Source organism: Artemia franciscana, unplaced genomic scaffold, assembly GCF_032884065.1.
Source record: "Artemia franciscana unplaced genomic scaffold, ASM3288406v1 Scaffold_1508, whole genome shotgun sequence".
In the NCBI taxonomy this organism is placed as follows: domain Eukaryota; kingdom Metazoa; phylum Arthropoda; class Branchiopoda; order Anostraca; family Artemiidae; genus Artemia; species Artemia franciscana.
In genome coordinates, this window is record NW_027062851.1 from 77671 (window position 1) to 95836 (window position 18166).

An 18166-nucleotide genomic window follows, 5' to 3' on the forward strand; every position below is an offset into this window, starting at 1 on the left:
AGCACACAATGGCTGAAAGCGACACTGTATTATTCAGTATATAATTAGAAAATGGTACTCTTTGGTTAGTGGAAACATATTCAAGAAAACCAGTTTCATAGTTACAGAAACAAGTGACGGATGATACAATGCATTGGACTTGAATAATTTGGGCTATATATTTGAACATTGGGGAACATTGGGAGTTACGTTAGTAGGCTACGTTAGGCTGGGTTAAGTTCCCCTAATTTTGTTTCTAAAGCTCTATTTTATCATTGTGTTTTGTCATATTTCATAAGGATTAACCTAACTTCACTTCTTGGGTGTGTTTCCAATAACCAACAAGCACCGAAAAAGTACTAGCGATAAAAAAGAGAATAAGCAGGCTCACGTAATTATTAAACATGAGGAGGTAACAACACGAGTTTTTAGCTTATTTTTCGGAGTTGCGATATTGAACAGGATGATAAAACAATACTCACGCTGAAGTGACATACCGGAAACCCCCCAAAGTCACAAAAACATCGGATTTATTATGTTATGACTTTACGATTTCCAAAATTCCAGTAAATGATATTTGTTGTTGCAAAATTTAAGAATATAAAATTTGTTTACACCTTCTACTGAAATACATATCTAAAACAGTAAATCATTCGCCAAAAACAAATTTACTAGCATATTGACGTCTTAGTCACCAGTTCCGAATTCAGAAGCCACGGAGGGGGGGGGGCACAAAAGAGTGTACAAAAATGATTACAGGATTGTTTATTTTAAAAGTGTAATGATAATGCAAAATATTGCACTGGATAACAAAATAGAAGCAGAAAAGTATAGAAAATTATGTCATATTCTTCAGAGCTCAATAGATCTAATGAACCAAATTGCCAGGGTTGCCAAAGAAACAAAAAATCTCCATTTTCAATTCGGAAAAATCACCAAGATTTTACCACATGGCGAATTAGCTGTGAAAAAATTTAGTGTGCCGAATAAATCCATATCTATGAAGTAAAGAGATTAGGATAGTGACATTTGAGTTTACTAACTGGTAGCCAATTGCACTTTATCAGAAACTATCATTATTACCCTCATTGTCTATGGCTCATGTAGTATGGTTCACTGGAATGGAATGAATATTTTCACATGATAATGCAAAAGATTATGATGTGATTTCATGTAAAGTTTCAAGAGGTGTTGGGATGCTGCGTAAACTTAAATATTTGTTTCCAACTAAAGTACTGCTGTCATTGTACCATTCGTTAGTATCGTCTTACATTATTTATGGATGTATGATATGGGCGAGTGATTTTTACACAAATTATAAGAGAGTACAGGAACAGCAAAATAAAGCTGTTCGAATTATTGGAAAATATGACCGAGGAACTGATAGCATGTTAAGTATATTTAAAAAGTTGAATTTATTAAATGTAGGTCAAATTAGAGATACGCAGATAGGCATTTTTGTTTTTCAGTGCTTGAATAATTCAGGACCTAAAGTTCTTAGAAATAATTTTTGAACATAATTCATTTTACCATCAGTATGTTACCCGACATGGAAACGATCTGATTAATGAGGTAAAGAATACTACCTCTAAGAATACTAGCTGTCGGACACATAGGCCCGACAATATGGAATCATCTCAACAGGCTGACACCTGACTAAAAATGTTTCCATATCGATATTTTTTTCGCGTTGAGAACACTTAAAATGAGGACTAAAGCTTGTACCGTGGACAAAAGTTGTGGGAATATGGTATTTTCAGAGATTTTAGCATGAAAAGTGCTTCCCGTGGTTTTGGAGGCTAGTTGAAATTTCTAGTGCGCATCACTAACAGTAGCATGTTCCACACTTCTCCATTTTCACCCTAAAATTTGATTAGCCTTATAAAAGGGCTGGTTTAAAACGCCCACGACTCAACGCAAAAAAATATCCATATTGAAACACTTTACCAAATAAAAAGAAAATGTTTTACCTGTAACCAGTCAAAGAGACATTGATTTACTGTTGATCCCTCAATATTGAATCTCGTGAAAGTTACGTTTAAAACTTTTCCTGGACGTGTTGTTATCACCCAAGCACAGCTTACTAAATGAGGGTATAGGTCGCTTTCACTCGATGGAAAACTGATGGTGCCTTCTACAGCAGGAAAGAAGCCTCCGCATGCTAGAAATAGAATGTTGTTAAATCAACAAATTAATGCCCAACATATTAAAATATATATATATTCAATATAACCCTCCAATTGCATAAGTATAAAAAATTTTGCACAGCCATTCCTGGCTTACAGGGACTTGAAATTCACCTTTCAGTTTCTGGGGTTTTTTTTAAGGGACAAGTGACAAGCGTGTCACTTAACCTTGCTGAAAGAGGGATTGATCCCTGAGCTCTGTATTGTCAAGCAGCATCTATCGATTATGCTACTAAAAAACAAATGGTCTTGTAATACACTGTGTACTTTAAAAAAGAGCATAGTAACTCAAAGAGGAAGGGGTTTGAGGATGATTCACCATAAGGTTGAGAGATCACAATTTATAAATATTTCTCGTTTTGGTATTTAAGAACCATGTAGGCTCAGAAAGAGTATTTAAATACCTTTACTCTTTTTTTCTTTTACTCCCTATGAAAAATCAATGATTTGTTTGTCCGGCATTCAGTGGATAGAATGTCAGAGGCAAAGCTCTAGAGTGGTCATGGTTGCCGTAACCTAGTAAAGAGTGAAACAAGTCCCATAGAAACCAAAACCTTAAAAAGTCTTTTAACAAAAACTTCCTGGTCAGAAAACATAGCCATTTGCAGTGAATTCAGGAAGAGTGACTAATTTTTTGTTAATCATAATGGTATTCTGAAACAAATTTACAGGAATTTTGAGAGTGCCAGAAAAAGGCGTTGGGTTAAAATAAAAATACCTTATCAAAAAGTCCATATCGAAAACCTCAGACAGAAAAATTACAGCCCTCCATCTGTAACAATATAAAAATCACTTTTAGCAGGGGTGGCACTGTTGTGTCCCTTGTTTGTTTCTTATATTTTTTCCTTGCTATCACGGCACCGGAACATCATAAAAAGCTGTTTAAGGGCTCATTTGAAAACTAATCTTTATTCCAAATCGTGTTTTGTACATTCAATCAGATAGCACCATCATAAAGTGCTGTGTGAAACGCAAAAAGTGCACATTGGGTGCCATTTCTGGAATAGAAACGATGGGAGAATGAAAAGGAAATAGTGACAATCTCCAGGGTGGAATATCTCCACCATGGTTTATAATCCACCATGGTGGAATATCTCCAACTATAGGTTTATAATCTCCCATCTTTTATATTCCCTTCCCAGCCCTTTTAATATTTTCATTAATCTTCTACTGGCTAATAAGACTAGTTTGCTACAGCAGCACACAGAGAGCTGGTTAAGGTCTCAGTTCAAAGATAATTTTCATATCTATGTGCTTTTTTTCGTCTCGACAACACTGTCATAAAGTGCCATATGGCAGCAAAACTGATATTTTTTGGGGACACATCTGGATTAGATGAACTAAAAAGCATGGAAAGGGTACAGTCATAATCGTAATGGTCGTAACCTTAAACCCGAGTGCTACTATCCCCCCTCTTTCATACTCTCCCTCCCTTAGATAACTTCGAAGACCACACTGCCTTTCCATGGCAAAAATATTCCCCCTCCTCCGTTTTAATAAGTTTCCTTCCCATTTCCTTAATAATTTTTATAAATCACGGGTTGATTAGTACAAGCAGCACACTACTGCGGGATCGTGGATAAATGTTTCTTGACTTATTTTAAAGCTCTTGATAACACCCAGGTGTTATTTGTAAATTTGTCCCGATAATTCAACCACAAAGTATGATATGGCACCAAAAATGGTCTTTATTGGTGCAATATCTAAGCGAAAATTCAGGGTAGCGTCGAAAAAAGGCTACCATAAAAGTCTAGATCCCTGATTCTCAACATGGGGCATGGCAATATTTTGGTGGGTCTTGGGAAGGACGTGCATCTTTTGGCTGACTTAACTTTAGAGCTTTTATATATATATTTGTATATTTATATATTTATTTATATATATATATATATATATATATATATATATATATATATATATATATATATATATATATATATATATATATATATATACATCTTTCGTGTGAACGGCGTTATATTCAAACCCATTTAAAGGGCAAATTAAAACATGACAGTGTTGCAATTACGTTACACATTCTAAAAACAAGGGGGTGCGAGAGTAACTGAACCCATGTAATTGAGCTTCCGTACAGCTGAACCCCATTTAACTGACTCCTCGTGCAACTGAACCCCCATTTAAGCGGACCCACGAGCAACTCAACTTCATTTAACTGAGCCCTGGGTAACTAAACCCCTGTACAACTCAACACTATTGGTTTGACTATAACTGAACCCAAGTTTAACTAGGTCCCGTGCAACTCAAACCCATATAGCTGCAACCTCATTTGACTGAGTACAACTCAACCCCATTTAACCAAACCCTGGTTCAGATTGACCCATGTTTAAATCAAAACACTTTTGACTTCACCTTTATGTAGCTCACCCATATTTAAATTGAGCCTTGTTTCACTGAATTCAACCCCAGCCATAAGAATAAGTTTGAACTAGTACCGATTAGAAGGTCAAAATATGCTTCTCACTTCGTTCAGAGCCCATTTGGGCAAGCTAACTAATTTGTGCCAGAAACAAAGAACCGGCAGAGCCAGGATTGCAACTAATTTCTGTCGCTAGCAGCCAACGAAAACGCTTTTTTTAATAGGCTGCTTGCGTGCATCTTTTCGTGCACAGCAAAGTTGATAATTGCTCCACCATATTGGGCTTTAACTAGTTTCCAATCAAATGACCAGATTTTGATTTCTTTCCCCATTCTTGGTAAAATATTATCAACATTTTCTTCCAAATCTGTGAATGGGGAGAAAGGAGGGTCGTTGAATTTGGGCCTCAACTCTAAGATTAGATACATCTTTTACTCTGGTTAGAGTTAAATTTCAATAGGATGTAGTCTCTAGTCTAGGAATACACAAAAGTCAGAGAGATTTGAAGAAAAAGTGAGAGGTATTGGAAGAAACCAAAGCTTTACAGGCTGAAAGATTTTTGCTGAAAGCAAATTACTGAAGAAATATTGTGGCGGTAGCTATTATCTTACTCGTAAGCAGGATTGATAGTGAACCAATCGTCTTTTTATTTGAAAATTCAGTCACGAGTTAACGTAAACCTTTATAAGGTGGAGAAAATAAAACACTACTTCCAAGAACCTAAGAAGATTAAGCAGTATCCTATCTATGGTGTTCATGACACCCATAGGGGGTACGTTCTTTCTACTGGATTAAGATTTCGTAACCATTTAAATTTTGTGTTATATTTAAAGTTTTTAAATTTGGCATTGCAACAATAGTTAAACAGAACAACAGGTATAAAACAAGGTAGGGGTGTTTGATTTCCTTTCTAACAAATGCTTAAGGGGTATAAAAAGTATAGAAAAATATATGCATAAAAACAGGAATACATATTGTGCTACACATGGTACTTTCGGTTGCATTTTCCAAGTGGTGGGGCTAGCGGCCAGCCAGGGCTTCGTGGAGAAATATTTCATAGCTCATATAAAAGCTATTGCTCATTTCTACGTATTTTCTATTAATTGCGCCATCTGTAAATGCCAAATGGCACAAAAAATGGCACTTTCTGTGGCATGTCTCAAGTGGAAAAGATGGGACTAGTGGGCTACCAGAATAGCATAGATAAAGCTATTGCTCTATCTACCTGCTTTTTATCTATTCCACCAAGTGTGAGGAGTGCAAAGTTGAGCAAAGTTGAAACTTATAACGAACAAAAGTGCGAAGTTGAGCGAGGTTGAAAATTATAACGAACAAAATTTTTGCTTCAGAGTCTGTCAAAAATATATCGATAAAACTAGTGCAAATGAGCCATCTGATGATATTCCCCCATGTTTGTATGATTATAGAAAACTACTATTTTACTTAAAACACAAAATCCAAGTATAAACAAGAGCTAAGAGCTCATGTGGCACTTGTGACGAGGCGAGAAGAGCTAAGAGCCAAGAGATTATATGGTATGAGCTCTAACAAAATTCTATGAATCAATAGATTGATTTAAAAAGGAAAATAAGAGGCTTAATGCCAGTGAAGATTTAAAATAAGAGCTCTGAGTCACAAAGTCCTTCTAAATATCAAAATTCATTAAGATCCGATCACCCACTCGTAAGTTATAAATACCTAATTTTTTCTAATTTTTGCTCTCCCTTTTGCCCCCCAGATGGTCGAATCTGGGAAAACGACTTTATCAAGTCAAACTGTGCAGCTCCCTGACACGCCTACCAATTTTCATCGCCCTAGCACGTCCAGAAGCACCGAACTCACCAAATCACTGAACCCCTCCCCCCAACTCCCCCAAAGAGAGCAAATCCAGTACGATTCTGTCACTCACGTATCAAGGACATTTGTTTATTCTATCCACCAAGCTTCATCCCGATTTCTCCACTCCAAGTGTTTTTCCAAGATTTCCCTCTCCAACTCCCCCCAATGTCAAAAAATCTGGTCGGGATTTGAAATAAGAGCTCTGAGACATGAATTCCTTCTAAAAATCAAATTTCATTACGATCCGATCATCTATTCGTAAGATAAAAATACCCCAATTTTCATGTTTTCCAATAATTACGGTTTCCCCCTCCAACTCCCCCGAATGTCACAGGATCTGGTCGGAATTTGAAATTAGAACTTTAAAGCACAAGATCCTTCTAAATATCAAATTTCATTAAGATCTGGTCACCCTTTCGTAAGTTACAAATACCTCAATTTTCAAAATTACCCCCCCCCCCCAATTCCACCAAAGAGAGCAGATCCGGTCCAGTTCTGTCAGTCACGTATCTTAGACAGGTTTCTATTCTTCCCATCCAGTTTCATCCTGATCTCACCGCTTTAAGTGTTTTCTAAGATTTCCGGTCCCCCCAACTGCCCCCCCCCAATCACACTTGATCCGATTGAGATTTAAAATAAGATATCTGAGTTACGAGGTCCTTCTAAATATGAAGTTTCATGAAGATCCAATCACTCCTTCGTAAGTTAAAAATACGTCATTTTTTCTTATTTTTCAAAATTACCCCCCCCCCCAATTGTGCGAATCCGTTCCAATTATTTAAATCACGTATGCAAGACTTCTGCTTATTTTTCCAACCAAGTTTCATCCCAATCCCTCCAATCTAAGCGTTTTCCATCATTTTAGGTTTCCCCACCCCAAACGTCCCCCAATGTCACCAGATCTGGTCAGGATTTAAAATAAGAGCGTTGACACACGATATCCTTCTAAATATCAAATTTCATGGAGATCCAATCACCCGTTTGTAAGTTAAAAATACCTCATTTTTTCTAATTTTTCAGAACTAACCCCCCCCCCCCAACTACCCCAAAGAGAGCGGATCCGTTCTGGTTATGTCAATCATGTATCTAGGACTCGTGTTTTTTTTCCAACAAGTTTCATCCCGATCCCTCCACTCTAAGTGTTTTCCAAGTTTTAGGTTTCGTCCTCCCAACTCCCCTCCTCCCCATTGTCACCAGATCCGGTCGGGTTTAAAATAAGAGCTCTGAGCCACGATATTCTTCTAAATATCAAATTTCATTGAGATCCGATCACCCGTTCGTAAGTTAAAAATACCTCATTTTTTTAATTTTTCAGAAATACCCCCCCCCCCCCACAAAACTACCTCAAAGAGAGCGGATCCGTTCCGTTTATGTCAATCATCTATCTAGGACTTGTATTTATTTTTCCCACCATGTTTCATCCCGATCCCGCCACTCTAAGTGTTTTCCAAGTTTTAGGTTTCCCCCTCCCAACTCCCCGCCCCCGTCACCAGATCCGGTCGGGATTTAAAATAAGAGCTCTAAGACACGATATCATTCTAATCATCAAATTTCATTCAGATCCGATCACCCGTTCGTAAGTTGAAAATACCTCATTTTTTCTAATTTTTAAGAATTACTCCCCCCCCCCAACTACCCCAAAGAGAGCGAATCAGTTCCGATTATTTCAATCATGTATCTGGGACTTGCGCTTATTTTTCCCATCAAGTTTCATCCCGATCCCTCCACTCTAAGTGTTTTCCAAAATTTTAGGTTTCCCCCTCCAACTCCCCCCAATGTCATCAGATCCTGTTGGGATTTAAAATAAGAGCTCTGAGACACAATATCATTCCAAACATCAAATTTCATTAAGATCCAATCACCCGCTCATAAGTTAAAAATACTTCATTTTTTCTATTTCTTCTGAATTAACCGGCCCCCCACTCCCCCCCCCAGATGGTCAAATCGGGAAAACGACTATTTCTAATTTAATCTGGTCCGGTCTCTGATATGCTTGCCAAATTTCATCGTCCTAGCTTACCTGGAAGTACCTAAAGTAGCAAAACCGGGACTTTAGGTTTCCCCCCTCCAACTCCCCCCAATGTCATCAGATCCGGTCGGGATTTAAAATGAGAGCTCTGAGACAGAATATCATTCCAAACATCAAATTTCATTAAGATCCAATCACCTGCTGATAAGTTAAAAATACTTCATTCTTTCTATTTCTTGCGAATTAACCGGCCCCCCACTCCCCCCCCCCCCCGCAGATGGTCAAATCGGGAAAACGACTATTTCTAATTTAATCTGGTCCAGTCCCTGATACGCTTGCCAAATTTCATCGTCCTAGCTTACCTGGAAATGCCTAAAGTAGCAAAACCTGGACCGACAGACCGACAGACAGACAGACAGACCAACAGAATTGGCGATTGCTATATGTCACTTGGTTAATACTAAGTGCCATAAAAACAAGAATATTGATTTAAGAGTGAACCTGCCTGAGATTCTAGGCGGGCGTGCCTTTCTAGAAGCTAAAAAACAAGTACTCGCCCAATCAGAGTCCTACTTACTTACTCCCGCCGTTTACCCATGCCATTTAACCAAAAATTTAGAAAACTATGGGTTCTATGACTGTCTTAGTTCTACGACTATCTACCTCAGTTCTTCTGCCCTAGGAATGACGCATGGACCGATAATAGATAGAATTACCTATTAACAAATGAACTAACATCATTTTTATACAATCCTAATAAGAGGGTTAATGCCAGATTTGCCTCTCACTCAACCAGACTATCTGTCTTGGCTTTTTCTACAATTAGCCTTTGCTTGATGACCACAACTACTTGATTTTAATTCCAACTAACACCAAAGTAGTTTCAATAACTTTCATTCTGCAATTAAAATTATCTTAAAAATTTAAGTCTAAAAATAAATATTATTTTAATAATAGTAAAGTCATTGAACAGCATACAAAAAAAACTGATTGATTTATCAAGTAACATCTTGGTCTCACCAGCCGTAAGATGCAATAGTGATGTACAATTTCAAATTGTAAAAAACATGCTTTAGTATTACTCAAAATGAAGAACAAATAAACCATAATATCATCTCCAAAATTTCGGTTGTTTCTCTTTATACAACGGACAATTCAAAGTTATGAAACAATTCTAAAGCTAGTCTAGTCCTAATGCTGTTAAAATATCTTTACTTCGTACTTGTCCACAAAATAATCCTTTTCAGAACTACAATGTGATCCAATCATTGGATTGAGCTCATTGTGCAGAATTGATACCAAACTAAACAAAAAAAAAACTTAAGCAACAATCCAAAATATTTTATTTTATACTGTAAAAATTGTCCTTAATCGGGTTCCTTTTACTGTACCGACACTCTAATATTTGTTTGGTGTCTAAAATTATTTAAGTTAATCTAAATTTAAGTTAATTTTTATTAAGTTAAGTTAATTTTAATAAAGTTAATTTATTAAAAGTTATTTAAAATTAATTCCAAGAAAAAGGTAAGCACTCAAAAAATGGGCTACACAAGATAAATTCCCGATTTAAAGTTCGTTTTTTATAGTTGTTAGATCGCTATTTCTTGGTAAGAAGCATCTTCTAATTTAGTTTTAATTTTAATATTTCTATTTTTATATTGCCCTGTGGAGTTTTACATTCTTTTATTCTTCTTCCTGCACTTTAGACCGCTAAACAGAGGTCTAGACCACAAAGTTTATATTTTCCTTATCTCAAGGACAAGGAGGCCCTTTCTCTAGGTTCTTTAATGTACTTCTGTGTTGAGGGCTGTTATTTTATACTCCCCTGTTTTTACATAAATTTGAAATCCTATAGCAATCAGATTAGTCAAATGCTAAAATATGTCATCTAGATTAGAGTTGCCCAAAAATACACTTTTACTATATAGCTAACATATTGGCCAATTTTAGCAGGTATGTTTAAAAAGATATGCTATGGTACTTCAAAAGAGCATCCTATCTCGTTAATTTAAACTTTTTTATTTTGTTTGGGCGACAAGGCCGTATCCAGGATATTTCTTCCAGAAGTTTTTTTTCGGGAGGGGGTACAAATACTCTAAAAAAGACTTGTTTGTATGCATTTTTATGTTTTTACCTGCCAGAAAGAAACATTTTTTAGGGAGGAGGAAGGAAAAACCTCCTAGCATCTCCCGTGGATTTGAATTTGGTTAGCAAACTATTTAGAATTGACAGGGCAGCCATACCATTACTTGTAAAGCTCCGACATAAGATTCGAATAAACTTTAGACGAATCTTAGAAAAAATTTAACTCCTTCGTTTTTGTGTCAGAGACAAAGATACTGAGTTTTAATGAAACTTGCATCACAAGAAAGTAAGATTCTTTTTTTCTTTTTGAAACAGAACAGAATTAGCGTTTTAATGTTCAGGAAAGGGTAGTCTTGAAAAACGTTATAGCATATCTTCTGGGAAAATGTAAAAAATTCCTTAAAGGAATCATCACTTGACCAATTTGATTTGGCCACTTTGGGACTTCCCTATGGTATATTTCCTCGTTGATTGACAAGTTCGCGAACAAAAAGGAAGTAAACTTTCATTGCTAAACTTTAAAAATTCTGAAGACTGTTTTTTTTCTTGTCTTTAATCGACACTGAGGTTCACAGAATTGTTTTAAGGTACCATGCCCTTTCTAGACCGAAGTTTATTTCAAAGTCATTTTCTTCTAAAAACATATTTTCGAAACAAGACTGAGAATTATCATTACAACAAAAAGGTTTCCAAACATTTATATAAAACTCAATTATTAAATTTTACAACGATAGAACAGCCTGATAAAATTACAAACCTGGTAAAGTCTAAAGTCCAAATTCAAAGACTTCTTTAGAAGCTTATCTATCGGATTTACAATCTAGAAACTCATGATCCCGATTGGCAGTGAAGCACCATTTCTATGATTTAAATTATTTGCCAAACAGTGATTTATATTTTAGATTAGATAAAATGAAGATGTGGAAAGTAGAAAGTAGAAGTAGAAAGGATAATGACTTACTTTGAAGCTGCGTTTCACAGTCATATCCAGTAAAGCCTGTAGGACAAATACAACTATAAACTGCTCCATTGGAACTACAGGTTCCACCGTTTAGACAAGGTTGGGATTCACAAAGATCTAGCTGAGCCTCACAACGTTGTCCTGTATAACCTGGTGCACAAAGGCAGACAAAGGTGGTGGCTCTTGCCAAACAAGTTCCTGTTGCTGCACAAGGGTTGGACGAACAAGGGTCAGCATGTATTATAGCCCCATCACTAGGAATGATGTCATTCGTTGATTGTCCCTGCATTGGCATACATCCAAGAGGTCCCATTCCTGATCCAGTGTAACCAGGACATTGGCAGAAGACGTAGCTAGTAGATATGGCTATAATGATTTGTAAGCTAACGCAGTTGTCAAAAATTGTCACAAAACCAATCATAAAGTAAAAATATGTAGCAGCAATATGCTCTATAGTTAAGAGAAAATTTAATACACCGAAAATAAAAAAAATGATAAAACAAATAAATCTCAATCTTAAAGGCCATATCAATCCAATAAGGAGCAGGTTAAACATTATAAATGCTCAAGAATAAAACAATTTTTGAGGACTACCTTACTAGATGACGCCAAAGATTAAAACAGCAATAAATTAAATTTATCCTAAAACAATAATCAAGAACTATGAATCGAAATCGTGATATGAATCAATCAATTTATGAAAAACGAAAAAATTAATCATTTTTTTTATATTATTAAAACGCAAGGTGGTGAAGATGGTCGGCATCTTCTTGATTTATTGTTGTGGAAATAGAAACATCTTATAATCTCTTAGTCAGAAATTTCACAGAAACACGAGCTAAGAGCTCATATGGCACTTGTGACGAGGCAAGAAGAGCTAAGAGCCAACAGATCATATGGAAGAAGCTCTAACAATATTCTATGAATCAATAGATTGATTTAGAAGGAAAATAAGAGGCTTAATGCCGGTCAGGATTTAAAATAAGAGCTCTGATTCACGATGTCCTTCTAAATATCAAAATTCATTAGATCCGATCACCCCCGCATAAGTTATAAATCCCAAATTTTTTCTAATTTTTTCTAATTTTTCCTCTCCCTTTAGCCCCCCAGATGGTCGAATCTGGAAAAACGACTTTATCAAGTCAATTTGTGCAGGTCCCTGACACGCCTACCGATTTTCATCGTCCTAGAGTGTTCAGAAGCACCTGACTCGCCAAATCACTGAACCCCTGCCCCCAACTTTCCCAAAGAGAGCGAATCCAGTACGGTTCAGTCAATCATGTATCAAGGACATTTGCTTATTCTATCCACCAAGCTTCATCCCAATTCCTCCACTCCAAGTCTTTTCGAAGATTTCCCGCTCCAACTCCCCCCAATGTCAAAGATCTGGTCGGGATTTGAAGTAAGAGCTCTGAGACATGAATTCCTTCTAAATATCAAATTTCATTAAGATCTGATCACCTATTCGTAAGATAAAAATACTCCAATTTTGCCGTTTTCCAAGAATTCCGGTTTCCCCCTCCAACTCCCCCCAATGTCACAGGATCTGGTCGGAATTTAAAATTAGAGCTTTAAAGCATAAGATCCTTCTATATATCAAATTTCATTAATATCTGGTCACCCTTTCGTAAGTTAAAAATACCTCAATTTTCAAAATTACCCCCCCCCCCCCAACTCCACCAAAGAGAGCAGATCCGGTCCGGTTATGTCAGTCACGTATCTTAGACAGGTTTTTATTCTTCCCATCTAGTTTCATTCTGATCTCACTCTTTTAAGTATTTTCTAAGATTTCCGCCCCCCAACTCCCCCCCCCCCCAAATTACGCTGGATCCGGTTGAGATTTAAAATAAGAGATCTGAGTTACGAGGTCCTTCTAAATATGAAGTTTCATGAAGATCCGATCACTCCTTCGTAAGTTAAAAATACGTCATTTTTTCTAATTTTTCAGAATTAACCCCCCCCCCCCCAATAGAGCGGATCCGTTCCAATTATATAAATCACGTATCTAAGACTTCTGCTTATTTGTCCCACCACGTTTCATCCCGATCCATCCAATTTAAGCGTTTTCCATGACTTTAGGTTCCCCCACCTTAAACTCCCCCCAATGTCACCAGGTCCAGTCAGGATTTAAAACAAGAGCTTTGAGACACGATATCCTTCTAAATATCAAATTTCACCGAGATCCGATTACACGTTCGTAAGTTAAAAATACCTCACTTTTTCTAATTTTTCAGAATTACCCCCCCCCCAACTACCCCAAAGAGAGCGAATCCGTTCCAGTTATGTCAATCATGTATCTAGGACTTTTGCTTATTTTTCCCACCAAGTTTCATCCCGATCCCTCCACTCTAAGTGTTTTCCAAGTTTTAGGTTTCTCTCCCCCCCCCCCCACCCCAATGTCACCAGATCCGGTCGGGATTTAAAATAATAGCTCTGAAAAACGATATCCTTCTAAAAATCAAATTTCATTGAGATCCGATCACCCATTCGTAAGTTAAAAATACCACATTGTTTCTAATTTTTCAGAATTTTCAGCTCTGAGACACGATATCCTTCCAAACATCAAATTTCATTAAGATCTCTTCAACCGTTCGTAAGTTAAGAATACTTCGATTTTTCTATTTTCTCCGAATTAACGGGCCCCCCACTCCATCCCAGATGGTCAAACTGGGAAAACGACTGTTTCTAACTTAATCTGGTCTGGTCCCTGATACGCCTACCAAATTTCATCGTCCTAGCTTACCTGGAAGTGCCTAAAGTAGCAAAACCGGGACTGCCAGACCGACAGAATTTGCGATTGCTATGTCACTTGGTTAATACCAAGTGCCATAAAAATGTTTTCCTTTTTGTCCATTCCGCAGACCAGATTTTCAAATCTTTGGACTTATCTGTGTTTGAGCAGCAGCCTGGTCTATCACTTCCGAAATTACACTGATTTGAGAATTACACTGATTGATCGTTGCTAGAAGTGGTCACGTATCTGGCCATAAATTTTTCAAGGCTTTCAATAGTTGATGAAGGAAATAAATTCCACGATTTATGAAGGCCACAAAATTACAATTTTTATTGGATGTACTTTTGAAAACTGTTCCAGAAAAAGACCATACACGCTAGGCCACACTGCTATGACAAATAGTCAAATTCAAGCTAAGTAATCAAACCAAGAATCAATAAAATGTGCATCGAGCACAATAACTGTGGTACGTACAAAGTGTAAACTGTTCAACCATGCATTAATCATAGTAGCGAAGACAAGTCAAAAAATCCAATAGTAATACACATAACGGCTTAGAGGGGGGACCGGATTAGACAGTGCCGGAATACCGGCCCCTGTCTTATGTACAGTGTGTTAGCTATACATATCACTCTTTTACTACTTTTACAGATGAACATACAGGATAACAGATTTTACATAGGATGATATTTCATAGATAGTTGATTTTTCTTCTTTTTTTTTTTTACAAATGCTCAAAGATCCCAAGGAAAGTATACTCCATTGACTCTGTGTGACGAGTTTCATATAATTTAAGGCAACGTTTGAGAGAGATGCGCAATTGAACCTATGTTTAATGCCCCCATTTCAGCAAAAACTCATTTTGGCTTCTTTAGTTTCTTTGCCTATCTTGGAAAAAGATATTTTTGCAAGTTTATCGTCTATATTTTCTAAACCTAAGATAACGTGGAATTTTTTTTTAAAGTTGTTTTTATGGAAGTAAAAAGCGAAGTTGAAACAAAAGAAACATTACTGCTTCACAGTTTATGAGACATATTGAAAAAAAAAATCCCAATAAGCGACCTCGTGGTATTTAACTATGTTTACAAATAAAAAAAAAAACTAGTACCTTCCTAAAAACACAAAAACTTGTGCAAGAGAATATGATTAAAGGTAAAAAAAATAGTTAAGCTGCAAGTAGAAAATAAAAAAATATAGTTCATTAAGCTCCCAATATTCATACAGCGACTATGAAGTCAGCAAATTTCATGACAGGATCTTAACTCCCCAAAAAACAAGCTAGCTTGGTTTTCAGTAAAGTAATATTTTTCAGAATTCTGCAAATATATGGAAACATCACAAGCGTGTTTATTGCAAACAGTTTTCAAGAATATGTTACATAAGCCGCGAAGCACCAATTTTTGTTTGTTTAAGTTCCAATCTACCTCTCTACTCTCCTCAGAAAAACTTTGTATCTTCTTTAATAGATTGGTTTAGAGGAAACTGTGAATTCGATAAAAATTGCAACCTCTTTGTATTTTGTCGTGTTTGCCACCTGCAAAAATTTCCTAGTTGGTTGTTATAAAAAAGGTGATTTAGGTCGGCTTCTCTTTTACGACTGATTGATACAATTCTCACAACTTTTTTACCTTCTTGCGTATTTTAGTGTTTGTACTCTGTTTAATAGTGTCAATCTTAGGGGAAATTTGGGCTGTTTTAGGGGAAGGAAAGAGGTTTCACTTGCCCCTGGCGCAGAAGTTTTAGGGGCGAATAATATCACATGAATAACTAACGGTATAATCAGCTTTTAATTTTTGAAATTTGATTTTTATAAAAATAAAGTAAAGAGCTCATTTAAAACATTAAAATAATGAATAAATTAATGAAAACAAAAAAAAATTACACCATTAAAATGATTAATTAATAATTCAGATAATAAAACAAAGAAACTATTAATTAATTAATAAGTTAAAAATGATTTTGTTAAAAATAGAAAAATTGCTAAAATATTGCATGAAAATTTGTGGGAAACGGAAAAGGGGAGCACTAATCAAGATATTGTTCTGGTTGCAAGGGAGACCAAACCGCCACTGATAAAAACGAACAAAAATAAGATTACCTGGGTTATCAATGCATGTTGCGAGCGGATGGCATCCACCGTTATTTGCAGAACAAGCACCGACATATCTGCAACTGACTCCATCCCCTTCATATCCGACTGGGCAAGGTCCACATTGTCGAGATCCCTTTAAAAAAGTAAACAGGGCTAATTTGTATAAGCCTTGTTGAGCTTAAGTAAACATTTATTCGTGGACAGGGGAAAAAGATCATCGTTGTTAGCAGCCAAAACGAGGGATTTTTCCCTCGTTTTTTCGTTTTTTCTTCAGTGATAGGGTGTTTTCTCCTTTTTGATGGAAGAAAATATTTGCCATCTTTTCAATTTTAGAAAAGATGTAAGCATCTTCGTAGTTTTCATACTCCATTTCCGAATCTCACCTTCATACTCCAGCCAGGTTATTAGCGAAAAAATAGCCTCTTTTTTCTTGTATGACAAGCTTAGCCCATTGAAATAAACACAAACATGTGTAACTTCATTAACGTCTCTGTTTTATCTGGAGGAGGACCTAAAGACAACAAGCAAGGAGGTAGATCTAGTTTTTGATATTCTTAGCGGTTTTCATGTCATCTCTTCGGAGAGAAGACATGGCCTACGTGATAATTATTTGCTTCATATCTGTAAGTTTTTCTGAGAAATTGCCAAGAGCTATTGAAACGGAATGCTTTGTGCCAACTCGGTAGCAATTTTGAGCTGAGCATTTTTTTTTCTGGGAACGTTCGGCAAATATTTTCTGGAGATAAAAAGTTTCAAAAAATATGCTTGAAATAAAAAAAAAGATATAACACAAAATATACGCACAATATTAGCATATTTTCAATTTTACACATATGGAGTGTTGAGATTGCCTCTGAGCAAATCATAAAGGTTTTTTTTTGTCGAAAATTGTTGAATATCGTATATAAAAGAATCGCCTGGAGTGTGATACTTACGGTTTACAATCGTATAGGTATCAAGAAAAATATTCATTGAAAAATTTGCTTTCCAATTAATAAACAAAATTATAAAATGAAGCAAAAGAAAGCAAGTGAAATGTAAAGCATTAGAGTAAAAAAAAGGACTCCAAGAAAGATCAATGGGTTTCATCCTAAGCACTAGAAGCTGTTTATTGATGGCATTACTAAGCTATTTAATAAGCCAATGCCACGCAAATCACCCTTTGCTTAAATAACATTGACCACAATACAAAATAATTTTTTAAACAATGACGAAAGTATAACATTTCAAAATAGGGATCCACCCTTTGAATTTTAAAAGTAAATCACTTTTAATGCTGATGATGAACACTGTATATGTGTTCGAAATATCCAGTTAAAAATTTTATATCTGTTCACTGCCGATTAAAAGGTTTCATCCCTATTTTAAACTGTTATACTTTCGTCATGGAAAGGCAGTGTGGTCTTCGAAGTTATTTAAAACAATGAACTTGCCAATACCCTATTAGATATAAAGCACGTAACCTGAATGTTTTCTTCTCTCTATAACCCATGTTTCAATAAAGGTTCTACCAGAGTCATCTATAAATCCATACTTGATCTACTGTTTAGGAAGTCAGCCTAGCTTAATCAAACCAAGCTGGGAGACATCAATAAAACATAAAACAAGAAGGAAATTTAGCTTACCACTGTGTTGATACACTGAACTAGGGGCATTTGACTACATCCACCATTGTTAAATTGACATTCATCAACATCAACACAATAATGTCCATTACCGGAATATCCTGCAAGTGAATAGCTTTAAAGAAATATTTTAAATCAATGATCAGGTTTGCAAATACATACATGTTTTGAAAAGTTTATTGTCAGAGCATCAGTTAAATGGTGTTCGTGTCTTTGCAACAAGAAGGTGTCATGTTTATTGTCCAATAAAATTTATTTTTTACATGTACCCACTGGCCAAGCTAGAGAGATTGCTTAGAGTTCAGACTCTCCCGTTTCG

At 36.1% G+C, this 18166-nt stretch overlaps 1 protein-coding gene across 1 annotated transcript in view; it reads right to left on the reverse strand.

The window, feature by feature from the left end:
• The window catches only part of LOC136042578 (tolloid-like protein 1), a gene marked incomplete at its 5' end in the record, with an annotated part of 59486 nt that extends 41538 nt beyond the window's left edge, over nt 1-17948 (reverse strand). The window contains 4 exons of the mRNA XM_065727539.1: nt 1950-2140; nt 11397-11762; nt 16229-16355; nt 17848-17948. Of these exons, the coding sequence (XP_065583611.1) occupies nt 1950-2140; nt 11397-11762; nt 16229-16355; nt 17848-17948 (785 nt within the window). The remainder of the gene's footprint in view (nt 1-1949; nt 2141-11396; nt 11763-16228; nt 16356-17847) is intronic.
• Nucleotides 17949-18166: the final 218 nt, after the last annotated feature.